The 15,555-nt window shown below is 46.0% G+C and overlaps 1 protein-coding gene across 3 annotated transcripts in view; it reads left to right on the plus strand.

Annotated features, from left to right (window-relative positions):
• The window catches only part of retn (retained), a 167,641-nt gene that overhangs the window by 142,333 nt on the left and 9,753 nt on the right, over positions 1 to 15,555 (plus strand). For all 3 annotated transcript variants that reach the window (XM_031977556.2, XM_031977565.2, XM_031977574.2), the window contains one exon: positions 12,578 to 12,761. In XM_031977556.2, coding sequence (XP_031833416.1) covers positions 12,578 to 12,761 — 184 coding nt within the window. The remainder of the gene's footprint in view (positions 1 to 12,577; positions 12,762 to 15,555) is intronic.

A 15,555-nucleotide genomic window follows, 5' to 3' on the forward strand; every position in this document is an offset into this window, starting at 1 on the left:
ATTTGAAGGTTTTTAGTTAGATTCGATGAATTAGAATGCTGAGCGTTTCTTTCAGTTTTTGGTATTAATATTGATATAAATGCTGACGATGCAAACACTTTCTGTATGTCTTTTATTTCCAACTTGATGTTACCGAAAAATGTTGAGAGGTGATAAAATTTCATTAAATCAAATTAAACAATGCAGGTTTTCGAGAGTCTTCTCTGAAAAATACGAGATCGCGTTTAAACCAATGTAACGGTCACTTTTATATTTCAAACGTCTGACTATGTCCGAGATTCCGTCCGTTTTCACTTGTAGAATTCCAAACAGATTCACGATTGGATTCCCCATAAGCTGATAGCTTGGTCCACAGTAGTGATGTATAGTATAGTATATCCGCGTATAAGTACATTGAGACAAAGCTAACGAAACGGCTGGCTGAACAGGGACAGAGTACCAGTTAACGTGCCATTTTACGTCACATCAAAGGTTCGCTACGTTGTCGGCAACTGGCTGACAGCTCTCCCATCTGCGTGCCCCTCACGCGTCCGTGATCACGACTTGGTCCCATTTGAACCCCGACTGCTCCAAAGACTGCGCGACGATTTTTCACCTTTTTTCTTCGGTCTCTTCTTGCCTTGTCCTCGTTTCGTCGAGCGGAAATCACGTAAAACGAAACTAGCGTTCGACAATATTGGAGGTAGGTGTCGGAAACAAGATTCTTTACACGATGTAATTTTAACTCTGTAACAATGTATTTGTGAAATTTACTACTGATCGTGATGACTGATTACAAATGACTGACTAAAACATATTATCTTCTGGTACGTCCGCGTGAGGTGTGACAGTTAGATCCGTTAGATGATGATGTTATCTCCTCCTTTCATAAAGCAAACTATTCCACTCTCTGCAAATCAAACTATAAAACCGATCATTTGATTCACGATACACGTTAGTATTAAACAATCCCCGCTCTCGAATAGATTAAATCAAACAATCGACGTCTGCGCTACATTCTTCACTCGCGTTCTCCTGACATTTTCGACGATGCGGTCTCGCAGATCTATATATAAAATACTGCAAATTCTGAAACAAGTGAAATTTTCGTTACATAGTTGGCACTATTGCTACATAGAGATATTCAAATAAGTAAAACCGAATGGACACAACAAACTTCTTCCTTAGTTGCCGCAAACGAGAATATTTAACATTAATCGGTAGTTTTCGGACTTCCACGCTCAAAGGTGAAATTCACGCCCATAATTAACGGTTAAACATCCCCGATCCGACCCGCAGTTCTTGCTATTTGTCGAGCGTCGCCTGGTCCGCCCGTAAAACGGTCAAGGGTTAACGATCCGCGTCCCAGAAACCGCGCGTCGAGCAATACCCGACCTCCCCTTTTTGCGCGTCCGGTGCGTGCGCTCCGCTGCTTGCCCCTCGGTCTGGTTCGAGGCGGGCAGACCTGGCAAATCAAACCGCCTCGTAAAATCTATCAAGAGGCTCGTAATAGAGGCGCGAGGAAGGTCCGTTTTATAGGCCGCGATATTATTCGGGTACTTTATTGTCGCGCGGGCGGCCGACCGGCCGACGCGAGCCGGCCCGATGTAGGTCGCGAGTTCCCCGTATCTGCAGGGGGAGGGGGATGTATCCTGGCCCACCCAGGTCGCGGACGGACCTCCGCGAGGTTCCATGGCCACGGGAAGAGGAGCCGACCGCCGCCGACGAAGACGAACGAGCCGGAATTATTCGCGAACGAGCCACGCCCTAGCCGCTGATCGTGTTTTGTCTATCTTCTTCGGTCGGCTGCTGTTCGGATGCCTCATTCCCGCGGAAAGCGACACGTAAGACGCGCCCGGAAACGTCATCCCTCGGTGATGCGCGCGGGAGACCCACGGACGTGCAACAAGGTGGATCGTGCGCGGTTATTAATTCTGGCCGACGAAACGAAATGTCAAGAACGCGCGGCGCGCGTGGTTATGTAACTGTGTATTGGTGTGATCTGCTTCGCGAGGTTGTAGGAGTTTGCTGGGAATTCGGGAAGATTTTGGATGTTGGGAAGGAGAGGTGACGAGCGGGGTTTTTCAGGTAGGAAGTGGTGGAAATAGATATCGACAAAATGGCGTTTGGAGGGTGGAAAGTGGTGAAAGTGGGTTACGAAGAATGATGCTTGTAGGGTGGAAAGTGATAAAAGTAGATAGTGAACAAATGGCGTTTGTAAGGTAGATAGTGGTAGTAGATGCCGAAAATATGGCGTCTGTAGAGTGGAAAGTAGTTACCAGTTTATAATGAAATCGAATATCGTAGTGAATTGTAATTTACAGTAACCAAACGATAAGTGAATCAATTACCTTTTAAATGTCAATCTCAAAATTATTATATCGAAAGTTGCGCTCAGGAACGAAAGACATTTCGAATATTCCTCTCACTTCCATCATCGTTCAAAACACCTCGAATGGAACAATAAGAATTATACATTCACACCCAAGAAACTTCATGCGGCGGTTCTATAATTCAGTGATCATCTCTGCAACCATAAATACTTTAAAATCCTCCAAACGTTCTGAACGCAAAGACACATGATTGATCGGTGACTCCCTGTCTGAATGGACAATCAAGGGTCGTAGTAATCGCGTTCCTATCATCTGGCATTAGAATCGTAGGTGTCGGCGAGGCGATAAGTTGAGCGATTTAAAACGGTCTCTTTAACGAAGTCATAAGTTACGGGCGAGGGTAGCGTGTGCGCGGAGATCGACAGATGCAATTCGATTAGGAGATAATCCCGTCCGCCCCGTCCACTTGTTCAGCGGCGCGCGGATACGGGATCGTTTTGTTTTCCGGGATTAGGCGAGGGATCGAGGATGCCACCCACGAGCGGCAAGCCACTCCCGGGATCGACCCAGGGGGTTGCCGCCGACGGAGATACAATTATTTGATCGGCGAGCAACAAGTGGCTGTGGGGAGGATTCTCTATTCTCGACCGGGAGATTTCGACGCGTCGATAGAGGGGCTGCTGCGCCACCGGCGGCACCCCCTTCCCCGTGGACTCGGTAATCCTGCTTATGGATGACGCTTACATCTGGACGACAAAGGCCTTTTCATTTTTATTATTGTATTTTCTGCGCGCTTATACATATAGCCCTAATAACGCAGTCTTTCTAGATGACTTATACCAGTCGACGAACTTTTATTAAATATCGATCGCGAGACTGTTGTTTCTATTATTATTCAACAAGGAATAGTATGTACTATCGTGTACAATCGAAAACAGACGAGTATAAGGCACATAATGCCAACCACCCTTTAAGTCCTCAACTCTTTATCCTATCGTCGTCTGTACTCACGATAGGTGCGCGTTCATAGTGAAACTTCAATATTCGCGCGCGCAAGGAGCAACAAAAGTTCAGCATCTGTACTTATCGTAAGTCATCGAAAGTTGAAGACAATTAATCAAATACAAAGCGATGCATGCCTTCACGCAAGATGATCAGAAGAAGCGTTGACTTTTTCATTATTACATTCCCCACGGGTTAGTCTCCGCAGGAAAGCCTGGTCGAAGACGATTTTAGTCGAAGGAAGGCAATTTCAAAGGGGCGACAACATAGCGGTCGCGGGGCAAATAGAAAGAGGCGGGGAAGAAGAAGAAGGAGGCAATAAAGAGAGCGGACGTGAGAGCGCGAAACGTCGAGTCGGAGGGGGGACGCGTGACTGCTGCGAAAGCCGAGGGGACTCGTGTCCGCGGCGTGCAACCCCTCTCGGCGTTCCATCTCGCGACTCCCTTGACAGTTAACTCCGCTAAGACGGATCGTAAATTACGCCAATATTTCCGCGAAATCCTAACAAGATTATAAAGCAGATTGTAGCACTGTTCAGTGACGGTCGCCGCCTTCGAACCCTGCCGCTCAGCCCTCCTCCTTTCGGATCCACGGGCCGAAGGGCTGCTCGTCGACCCAAGAAAGAAGCAGAGAACGGTCGGTGCGCAAAAGGGGTACCGCAGAAGGTGACGGCCGGAGGTGCGGGGGGCACGGAAGGATGGAAGGGCGGGGGAGAGAAAGAGAGACCTATTTATAATGCGTTTGCGTCTTTGCAGGGGCCCCAGCCGGTGGAGGCAGTAAATGTCGCGTGTATTTCATATGAAACTCCACCCCCTCCCGGCTGTTCCTCGCAATGCCAATCTCGGTCTTTCGCTCGTCTGATAATACCCAGCGCTAACAAAGTTAACCCGCGCGAGGAACGGTCTCTTTCTTCGTCTTTTGTTGTTCCCCTTCCCTCCATCTCTATTCTTCTTTTCTTTTTTCTTTGCTTCCTTGGGCTCTTTCTTCGTACGTTTCGCGCTATTCGACATTCCTGCGCGTCTGCCGCACCATCCCCTTCCTATCGCTGGCTGTTTCTTCGTTTCGCTGTCGGAGTGGAAGTTTCTGTAATTTCTGGCTTGATTTCTGTCGCGACTGGGTTTTTGGGAGGCCGCTTTATGAAGGGTTGATTGCCGTGTCACTGGTGATCGTTTGCGAATTACTTGAAAGGAATTATTATATGTGAGATTGATGTTCGGTAAAAATGTTCAATGCCATAAAAATACAACTAGAGAATAGTGTATTATTTTTGCTACGACAGAATAAGTATTACATAAAACGCTTAAAATTCTCGCAGGAATTAACGTGTTTTATAACATATTAGAAGGTAAGGTTTTCCATTTATTGTGCGTTGACATCTATTTTAAACTCTTAGCATCACTTATAGATGAGTGATATTTTTTCTTATCTGAACTCGAAGGAGCCGTATTGTTCCCGTGGAAGATCGAGGATTCGTCCGGATCGCGAGAATCTCGCGAGTCAGCGTTCCGATTTTCGCCGGGCGTCGGACGCGAACTACAGCGCTGCAAATTAGGTCGTAAAGCGCGCGTTGAAAGTAGCGTAGCAACGTGGCCGGAGAGAAGCTGCCCGGTCGGTTTTCGAGGCGAGCCACAGCTCAGACGCGAACCGCGTTTTTCGGGCCGGTTAATTAAAAAAAAGGCGAATTCCCCCGCGGAATCCCCCGGCGAGATTGCTTATTAACTTAATTGAATTCCCCCGGACGGGCGTCGATGGCCGTCGATGCGGCGACCCTTGCGCCGCGAGGTGTTCGGGGTCCTTCAACCTTCGACATCGATGCGAACTTGACGAGCGCGTTAAAATTCCTTCGGCTCGCGTCCAGGAAGACGAAATAATGCGATTCTTCACCTCTTAACATTCAGTGTTGTCAATTTCCAATTTACCTATCGCTCATTTTATCATTTCTTTGACATTTTCTACGACTTCCATGACAATGATTAAAATTGGGTAACTTCGAGCAGAAATGTTCACATTTGAAACGTTTCGGTTAGCTATATTCGTTTCGAAGTTGGTAATATAAGGGTTGAATTGCACGCAAGACAGAATCTCAAGTTCAAATGTCGGCAGATATAGTTTCCTAATTTAGTAACTATTCCAGTTGATGTAGCTCCATTTTTCGCTCAACAATTTCATCAAACCAAACACGAAACATCGCAAACTTAATTACAACCTCCACTCTCTCAAATCCCCAAGTCCCTCATAAAGGTCAGTCTATTAATTACAGTCCTATTATAAACAAGTTGATCGCATCGCCGAATGTCATCTTTACAGCTCTCTAGCGTGAACGCTGCAGCTTTTATACCATATAAACGCTTAATATCCCGAGATTCCGGCGACGTGCCACGCAGATCGACTAAATTAAAGTCAACGCGAGAGATTGGAAGAGGAGCATATTTCAATGTAAAATCGGAGTTCCGTGTGCAGGAGCGATCTGTTCGGCGATGAAGGGGCGGGGGAAGGGAAGGTGGAGCAGTAACGCAGTGGTACATTCCGTTGGCAGCTTATTCAATAGATTCCAGGGCCGTCACGCGAGATTCTGGGAAAAGTCGTTTCGCGCGCGTCCGAAAGGCTTTTAAAAGCGGTCGCGGGGCAGCCGGGCCCTGGAGTTCCTGCGCCAGGTTAATAAAGGCCTCCGACATAGTCGATCGTTATTAGATCGGGCACTCCCCCGGTCCGCCGATCCTACCCGCCCAATATACCCCGCAATAACCCATAAAATGCAACATTTTGTTTCGTATACCAATTACCCCTTCTTCAGGCTGCATGAACGAGGGGTGGGGCAACTGCTGTGGCATCGGAGACCGCTCGTTTTCGGCTCTGATCATCATGCTACCCCATACTCGGCGATTCCTGTAGAAAGTATCTGCCTTGCTATTATTACCACTTCGGGTTTCATTTCGCGATTCTATTGTATTTCGGTCCCACCGTCTTTTGATGGGGATACTTGAAAAAGTTGGCGATTGGATTCAAAAGTTGAGAAGGCACAGAATTTGCCACAATAACTTAAGAAAGGTTCAGATTACACGTAGCTTTTAGATGATTGGGAATTCTTTCACGTTGGAGTCTACCTAGATTCTACATTATCTACACCTGTTTTAATCAATTCTGAAATTCTAGTGATCATTCTAGTGATCTCTTTTCACAGAACTCTTAATAGAATCAAGGAAATTAAGGAACTCTTACTCTCGAACCACAACCCGTTCAAACCGAACCAAAGCAATTTCAAAAAACAAGTAACCAAAATCCAACGTTACTGAAAGATCAAGAAAATCCCCAATGAATCCCCAACGATCTACAACCTCGAAGTACCTAATTCCTGCAACGCAACATCCACGTTACGTCTCGCCAAGATCCGGGACCTGATTATCACCAAGCACGCGAAGCAAGCAGCCCCCTGGATTGTGACATCAGAGACGCCTAAATAGACAGAAAACGGTTCCGTGACTTTTCTGAAGCCCCCCTCGCGCCTCGTCGACACGCGGACTCGGGCCGTCTGACCCCGGGCACGACAACCGTCGAAAGTGGCGAACGAAAAGGTTAATAGGGGTGAGCCGGGTACGTCGATTCGTTTCGTGTATCGGCGCAGCGCGCGCCTCGCCCCGCTGGCCGCCCCTCGACGTAAAATTATGTACAACAACGATAGTACATAACGCCTGTACGGCCAGTTGAATGGCTACTTTTGCCGGGCGAGAGAGGCGAGCGAGCGTGCAATGGCCACCATCGAGAACCTACGGCTCCAAACACGCCGGCGGGACACGGCCGCGGCGGCAACGGCGGCGGCGGCAACGGCGGCGGCGGCGGCGGCGGCGGCGGTGGTGGCGGCGGCCATTATAAAAATAACTGCTGATTGGACGCCCTACCAAGAAAAGTCGTAATCGCATCCTGAAATGCCTCTTCTCTCTTCCCTTCCCCTCCTCTCGCTCGCCTCGCTTCCTATCTTTTCTTTCTCCCTCTTTCTCTTCCATCCCGCCCCCACCCCCATTTCTTTCCCCCCCTCGTCATTTCTTTCTCCTTATCTTTGCATCTTTCTCTTTGTCTCGCGCGTCTCTGTTCTCGCGGATTCGTTGCGCGTTGAACGTCGAGGCGCGTCTTCTGTATTTATTCTAGCTATAACTTTTTTTTTTGGATCGTAATAGTTTTCTGGGTTACGAGGTGGATGAATGAATGTTTTACGGTTTCTATTAAGTGGATCTTTGTTAATTATGGATTTTTGTTTTAGTTGTTTGTATTGGAGTTTCAGAAATGATACAGTTTCATTCTTGTTCTTAGATTTTTTTTATGTTTATCAGTTGATCAGTGCCTTTATTACGAATGAACAGGGTTAATTACAATCTCGAGTTCGTTGAATGCGTATTGGATCGGAGATTAAAAGGGATGTGCTCGCGTTGCACCGTGGTTGATCGAGTTTGAGAACCGCTGCCGCCAAGTACTTCGGCCCTTCGTGATTGGTCCGCGATTGTTTTTAGAGGTGAAAGGAGTAGAACGGAGACGATTACTGAACTTATTATACGAATGTCGGGTACTCAACCGGTAGAATGTCTGCCAGAAAAAAATTTCAACGCTCTTCAATCGTGTCATATTTCAATATCTAAAAATTGCAAAACCAGTCAACATCCAAAGTAAAACAACCGCTGTAAAACGGAACTACCCAATTAGTAACACTAATCTGCTACACCCAATCAAAACCACCTCGCCGATTCCCAGAGAAGAATCCTAAATTAACTTACCCACGGATGTACAAATCGAATCGCAGGAATATCGAACCAGCCTCGTTCCCTTTTTACACGGTCGATCGTGGTGTCCGTTGCACGGCGCAAAATTGCCTCGTCAAGCGAGTACCATTTACTCCCAATAAAATAGCGTGCCGTCTATTGTGCCCGGTAAGGTTTCATAAACGGGGAACGCAGAGGGGAAAACGCATAAAACGCGTTCGGTCGATTCGACAGCGAGAAGGGGCACCGAGGAGAGTCGGTCCGCGCTCCTCCGGTCTCTCCGGCCGATGGGAGGTAGGGAAGAATCGGGCGCCATTTTGCGAGCCGCGCAGCTTTTATCGCCGCGCCCTATATAGGAGCATTATGCCTGGGTTGCCGGGTTGCGCGTATATCAACAATAATTGCAGGGCCAATAATAAAGCCGGAGGGGCCACGCTCGATAGCCCGAAATTGCTGGTTCCCCTACCCCGGCCAACTACGTTTTATTGCCTCCACTCTCGAGAGCAGGAATGGCGGCAGCCCCCTTCATCCTTCTCGATGGCGGATAAACGATCCCTACCGATACGATGCCACCGGTAGTGACTGGCGTTCGCTAGCCTCCACGCTCCGAGCGATTTTACTAGCGTGTTTAACACGCGTCGGGAATTTTCGAATTGTTCTGTGTCACTTATTTTCTTGTGGCACAGGTAAATAATGTTAGAAAGAATAGTTGTAGTGAGTTTGGAATGATTTGTATACACACGTTTTTCTAAGGTTTCGAGGATGATAAAGTTAAATTTGTAGCTGTTTGCTGATATTTTTTAACGGATTTTCCGGTGGAAGATTAGTTAATTGAGATTAAACAACCATGAAATCAGATACTTGGATGCTGCACGCATGTCTGCTGTAACTACATGATTTGTAGAAATTTCTCCCTTCTGAGTAGTCCAATTCGAACAACAGCAGCTTATTAACAATACGATACGACGTCCTTTCCGAATCTTTATTACCGTTATCGCTTCGTCTCTGATAAACAATAATGAGACACAGAAAGTACTAATTCGTTCAAAGACAACAGATACAAAGCAACCCAAGGAAAATACCAAAAACGTAACATAACTATAAAAAAAAACCTGAATACACCAAATCAACAAAATAAAAGGGACTCCGAAAATTCTAATTGGAATCGATTGTCGTCGCTTCGAGGCCATCACTAGCCCCATCCATCTCGCGTTCGCCACGACTCCGCTCGCCGCAAGCATGGCCGAGGCTATAGTTACTATATAGTACCTTCTCTCGCTATTATTATTGCAGATACTGCTGCTGTTTCCGCCGCTTCTTCTCGTTATTATTCGAACAGCCAATCCTCATATTCGTTGTTGTTGTTGTTGTCGTCGTTGTCAGCGTCATCCTCGTTGTTGCCCAGCGTTGCTGCTGTTAGAGCGGAGCGGTTTCGTACGCGGGGAATCGTTCGCGAGCTCGTAAACAGCCGCAAAGGAGAGCTCGCACGCGCGATAGTCACGAGTATTGCCCTTGTTAACGCCCCGTTAACTCGAACCTCTGGACAAACTCGTAAAATTTACCGGCTTCGAAGCCGGCAACACAACCGCGCCGCCGCCGCCGCCGTTGCCGCCGCGCCGCGCGAGCGTAGTACACGGCTGCCGTTGAATTTTCGCGTGACTTTAAATCCGCCGGGAATTATGTGCTTAACGCAAACGTCCGTTTAGGGTGTCGGAATGGGAGAGCATCGGCCGTCCGCTCTCGTCCCTTGATTTTTTTTCGTCTCCCAAATCCTTGCCTTGTCTTTCTTTTTCTTTGTTCACGCGAACAAGATTTTTGTTTAGATTATTTTCTTGGTCCGTTCTCTGGAGATATTTGAGTTTTTCGCTTATTTCAATTCGAGCACTAGACAATTGTGTTTTGTGTCGTTTACGATAGTACAAGCTTCGATGTTCGAAGTTGGTTGCGCGGATTTCTGTGTGGAGAACGTGAATCCAAAGTGGAATCTTCTGATGAATGAGGATCTCCAGAGGTTTTATTTAGGAAGATATAAAGTGTCGCGTGAGATTCGTCGCGATAGGCTTGACAAATGCAAATAACTTTGAATACTAAATTCGTATGAACACATTTTTAAAAAATGTAAGCCCTCGCTATCCTATTTTAAGGCGGAGTAAATATTAAATTTTACTCCAATCGCTACATTGTTCATCACAACTTCCGTCACGTTTAGTCCTAATATTACAATCATACCACGTGTAATCGCAGTTTTACCGCATTCCAAACATTCCCAAACATTTCCAAACGAATCAGAAGAGTGTCACATTTTACTAAACGTTAGTCAAGGATCAGCAACGCGAACTTCGGAACGAAGAACCGAGAACACTTCGTAGTTCGAAGGGGTTGGACTCGATTCGTCACGATGCTCATCCGCCTGAACCGATCCCGACGCGATGCTGGACAAGCTGCGTGACCGAACACGAGAATTCCAGATACGAGTCCGATTATTTCCGACCTCAGGCTCGTATTTACGAGGACAACGTGTGAAATTACGGTAACGCGAATGCTCGTAAAGCGGACGTTTACGCACACGCGGCAGAAACCCGCGAGATAGCCGCGTCGCGTCGCTGCTTCTGTTAACACCCTGTTAACGCGAATCCCGAACAGCCTCGTAAAATTCGATGACGCCAGGTCTGCGTGCGTCCAGTCGAGCGCCGATGAAATCCGACAGGGTTATTGGGAATCGACTAAGGGGACAGTTACCGGCCACCCCCGCGTTTCCTCTCGGCGATCGTAAAGTGGAGATTTTCTGTCGTCCCAGCCAGCTCATCCCTTTACCCTTCCTCTTCTCTCCTTGTAGAACATGGTTTGACTGAAAGGGCTCTGACTTTACATTAAAAAATTAGTCATGGACGAATTAAGTACTTCTAATAGATTAAACATGAGACAACTAAATACATCTAATGGATTAAACATGGAACAACTAAGTACTTCCTTGTTAATTTCATTGGATCTCGTTTTCAAGGAAATCTAGCCAATGGGTTGGTTTACGCTAGGTTTAGGAAACTCTTCAATTTGACGAACGATGGATTTTATAAACATCGTTTAATCGTAAAAACGTGTTAAGAACACGTTTGCGTAACTCGAAACCTGATTGATGAGGTTAATGAGGAATTACTTTAGTCAAAAGAGGGAGAGGAAAATGTAGAAACATGGTTCATCTGTTCGAAATACAGGCATGCTCAATCTATGGATTACCAATAGACCAAACTAGAGCTCCAACCTTTCACTATAAACACTTATTAACAATCATTCACTATTGAATCTTAAAAATTACAAATCACCTGTTTTAAAAAAGCAAAATAAACATTCGTCACTTTCCTCATGTAGAATAATTCTTCGCGGATCATACAATCAGCGTTCAATCAAATTTCACTGCGAGTTCACGCGTGATCAACGAACAATCTCAATTCTCACCAAAAACAAAGCCTGAAACGCGATTACGATCAGCCAAAGATCGAGCCGAAGTGCTTATCGGATCGATCGGTTCTCTCGTTCGCCGGTCCCACCCTCCGCGCAAGCAACCCTGCCTAACGCGCGGCACTCACCGTTGCTCGCCCCCCTTTTGTTCTATTTGTTGTACGCGCGCGTACGATACGGGCAAAGGAGGAGATCGTAAAAGCCGCGGCGCTCGCGTGATCGTTACGAATTCGTTATTGCTCTTGTTAACGCCCCTCGCTGGAAGCCTTGGACAAACCTCGTAAAATTTCAGCGGTGCGCCCCGCGTAAAGCATCGTCGAAAATGCGGCCGAACCGATCACGTGACGGATAAGGAGACCCCGGGTCCTCGGGAACGACGGCTTCGCTCCGAACACACCGCCTCTTTAACCATTTTTTTCTCTTTCTACCTCCGCGTTCGTATTTCCCTACGCCGGAATGCGTCGGGGGTAATTTTCGGGACGGCGATAAAACGTCAGCGACAACCACGATAATCGCGTTCGAATCCTAATTTTCAGCAGTTCCTGGCTGCCCTGACCGATCTGCTGTTTCGCTTTCGAAATTATCTTGCTCCCGAATCTCCGCTGATCGATGGCGCAATTATTATCGACTGAGTTGCCTACATAGTTGTCCAAAGAAGTGACAGATATTTATCTTTTGCGAAATGTTCTACGGAATTACGATAAACGGATGGGTTCATGTTGGCTGAAGATACATAGTTTCCTAAAAATCAGTAAGGATTGGTTAAATGTAAAATTAGAATAGTGACAATATTTTCAAAAGTGAAGGGAATGAAATGGAAAGGAAATACATAGAAGGGATGCAAAGTGAAATAGTATAATATTCAAAGAACTCAGAAAAATGATTCTGTTTTCCATTTCTGGATTAAGTATCACTCTCTTCCCTTCTTGAACAGCACAGCTCTGGAATGTTCCGAGACAATTGAACTCGTCAAATTTGTACGACGATACGCGAGGCCATGAAGAATGATTCGGTTGATCGTTATAAGATGGTTAACCAAGAACGCGTCTCTGATTTCAGGCACACCGATCAATCGACTGCCGATCATGGCGAAGTCTGTGCTGGATCTGTACGAGCTATACAACCTGGTGATCGCTCGGGGCGGATTGGTCGACGTAATTAACAAGAAGCTCTGGCAGGAAATCATCAAAGGCCTCCACCTGCCATCGAGCATCACTTCCGCCGCGTTCACTCTGCGCACCCAGTAAGTAGATCGTGAAGTTTCTCATCCGGGACCCTATTCGACGCTAATTCGCATACAATGAGTCTCCGCGCGCGACCGACGAAAGCTCATTTGAGCATGAAACCCGCACCGATGACTAAGAACCCTGCCTTTTCTGCTCCGCCGCTTTGCGAAGGAGCTGTCCCAAGTGCCCTTCCTTCATCGACTGCTTTCTGATGTTCTGCTTCATCGATTCTAGAGGTTGCACTCTAACAAGTAATCATCTCCGTGCAACGACAGCCGATTTTGATGAATCTTTCACAGAAAGTAGCTCTCACGAAAAAGAATTGTAATTTTCATCGGAAGATTGAATACAGTGGTCAAGGTTTAGAGAAATACAGATGACAAACATATTTATATAGTCAAACATTTTGGAAACTACTAAAGTTCGAAAGTGGCAAAATTGTGTATTCTTCAATAAAGAATCTACTAATGCAAATTTTAGAAAACTATGAATTTAGATCCTCATGAAATAATATCCCGAATAATAGTAACCTTCTGTCGAAAGAAATAAGAGAAGGAACAAAAGAATCGATCAGTTCCATAGAACAATAACTTAGCTTCTCCAGTAGGAAGTGAATCAGTGGACAGCGAACTAATGGCGGTCCGTGGATCAAAACGTTCTCACAGCTCCATTTATCCATCGACGAGAACATATGTTCACGTGTAACCATCTACCGAGTTCCGGATACACGAACCCCCTTTCCCGGACCCTATAACCACAATAAAACGACTCGGTGAGAGGCAAAAAGAAAGAGGCATAGGTGGGATCGAAACGAAACAATCGAAAGGGGGAGGACATCAAAGCTGGCTGGACGCCTTCCGGACAGCCGTTGTTTGGAGAACGCTATCATCATTATACCCGGTGGCGGCCGGGAACACCGACCCGGGATTGTTTGTGTGCTTAAGATGGCGGCTTGTATCGGGAGCGGGCGGCGTGTTCTCCGCGAAACAAAAATATACAGAGCCGGCCTGCCGCCCGCACAAAAGAACCTTCGGGCCTAGGGAGCACACAATATTAGCATTCCGCGGCCGCGGCTGGCTGCGAACACTCAGCAACCCGCGGAAAGGTGGAAAGCTTTAACACTTTGAGTACCGCGACTACCAGAAATGGGAGACGCGCCACTTTTCGCGAAGACTTTGCCCGATAAAAATGGCAGACGACCTCGTTTCTTCAAATTGAGGTCCATTTTTGTACCTATTTTTCTTGGTTAACTACATTTTTCTAATTTTAATATACACATTTTGATATATTCTCGCGGAAATGTGACAAAATCGCATCAGATTTTTTTCAAATTTTTACTTTACCATGTTTTGTATTTCGAAAGTATGCAACTTCATCTTTTAAAACTAACGAATGTATAATACTAGACAAAATTTACACTGTATTGTAATAGAAATAGGTGTTAACGCGTTGACGTTGAATCGCTTGAAAACGTTTAAGTAATTAGATGACAGTGTAACGTAAGAATTATGGTACCAAATTATTAATAATAGTACTAGTGGTATTAAATATGAATCTGCTGTAACTTGTCTGCTGATGACTCGCTATTTCTACTTCTTGGAAATATCGATGCCCGCGTATGAGGGTTTCAAAGTTGGTATTAACTTATAACCTTGTATATTAACTCTCTAAATACAAAAGATAAAATTCCCTGGAGGCAGAAAATAAATAAATCTCGTAGTACGTTGATTTTCCATATTTCAATTTTCATTTCATCGTATGTACTCTCCCATGAAGGGACATTCGTCACCTGCCAAAAGTCGATTCGCATGTCGAGGGATCGAACAGAGTGTCAAAAGAAAATGTCCATTCGGCGAATTTGCGGTCGTTCAGCGGGTCTCCGCCTAGCGGAAATACTCGGAAAAATACGAGACAATTTCTCGGAATCAAACTCCTTCCCACCCCCGACAACTATTCGAACTAAAATTAACCGGAGCTTCCGGGTGCAAGCCACTGCACGCGCTCCGTTGTTTCATCTTCTTGACTGGTTCGCGAACCATGATTCTCCACGGTGGATTCTCGAAATATCATCGTGTCGTCGGGTTTGCTAATTAAACATACGCGTCCTTCCCTGAGAGGTGAATTTCATTAAAAAGAATGGAGTACAAGCAGAGAAGATGTCAATATCACCATACTGTTAAATTGTACTTTAATGTAAAATCCAGATACACATTAATATAGGACAAAGATTCAAACATTTTCCTTTCTTCAAAGCATACTGCATATAAAACCTCAAATTCAATCTAGATACCGAATAAATCAAAATGACCCATTCATATATTCCTCTTAAATAATCGCCAACATCGTCAAATTCCTCTAGCAGAACATCGAAAAAAGGATTCGTCCAATTCTTAAATCAACTCTTACAATTTTTAGACGTTATTATATAGTCAGTTCAGTGCATTTAGCATGAAAGACGAAACACATTCTCAAGAACGCGTCGGTTAGCCGATTTCATAAGGGAACGGGCAAATATGTCGCGACTATTCTTATCAGCGTTACGATCGACGCGTTTGACAGAAATACGGAAGCCGGGCGTCCGAGTCGGACACGCGGGAAGTTAATAATGAATTTGACGTTGCCAATTTGTCAGTCGATGCTATTCCCGTCGAGGGATTCGCGACGCGTCTGCGGCCCGACACGAACAGAAGGATGAGATTAATCGAGGCCCGGAGGATTTGTCTCGCGGGAGGGACCGTTTCGCGCGAGTACATCGCCGGCCAATCGAGAGGAAAAACAAACAGGCCGGTCCCTCGCCGGTCGAGCTGTTTG

Source organism: Nomia melanderi, chromosome 6, assembly GCF_051020985.1.
Source record: "Nomia melanderi isolate GNS246 chromosome 6, iyNomMela1, whole genome shotgun sequence".
NCBI lineage: Eukaryota > Metazoa > Arthropoda > Insecta > Hymenoptera > Halictidae > Nomia > Nomia melanderi.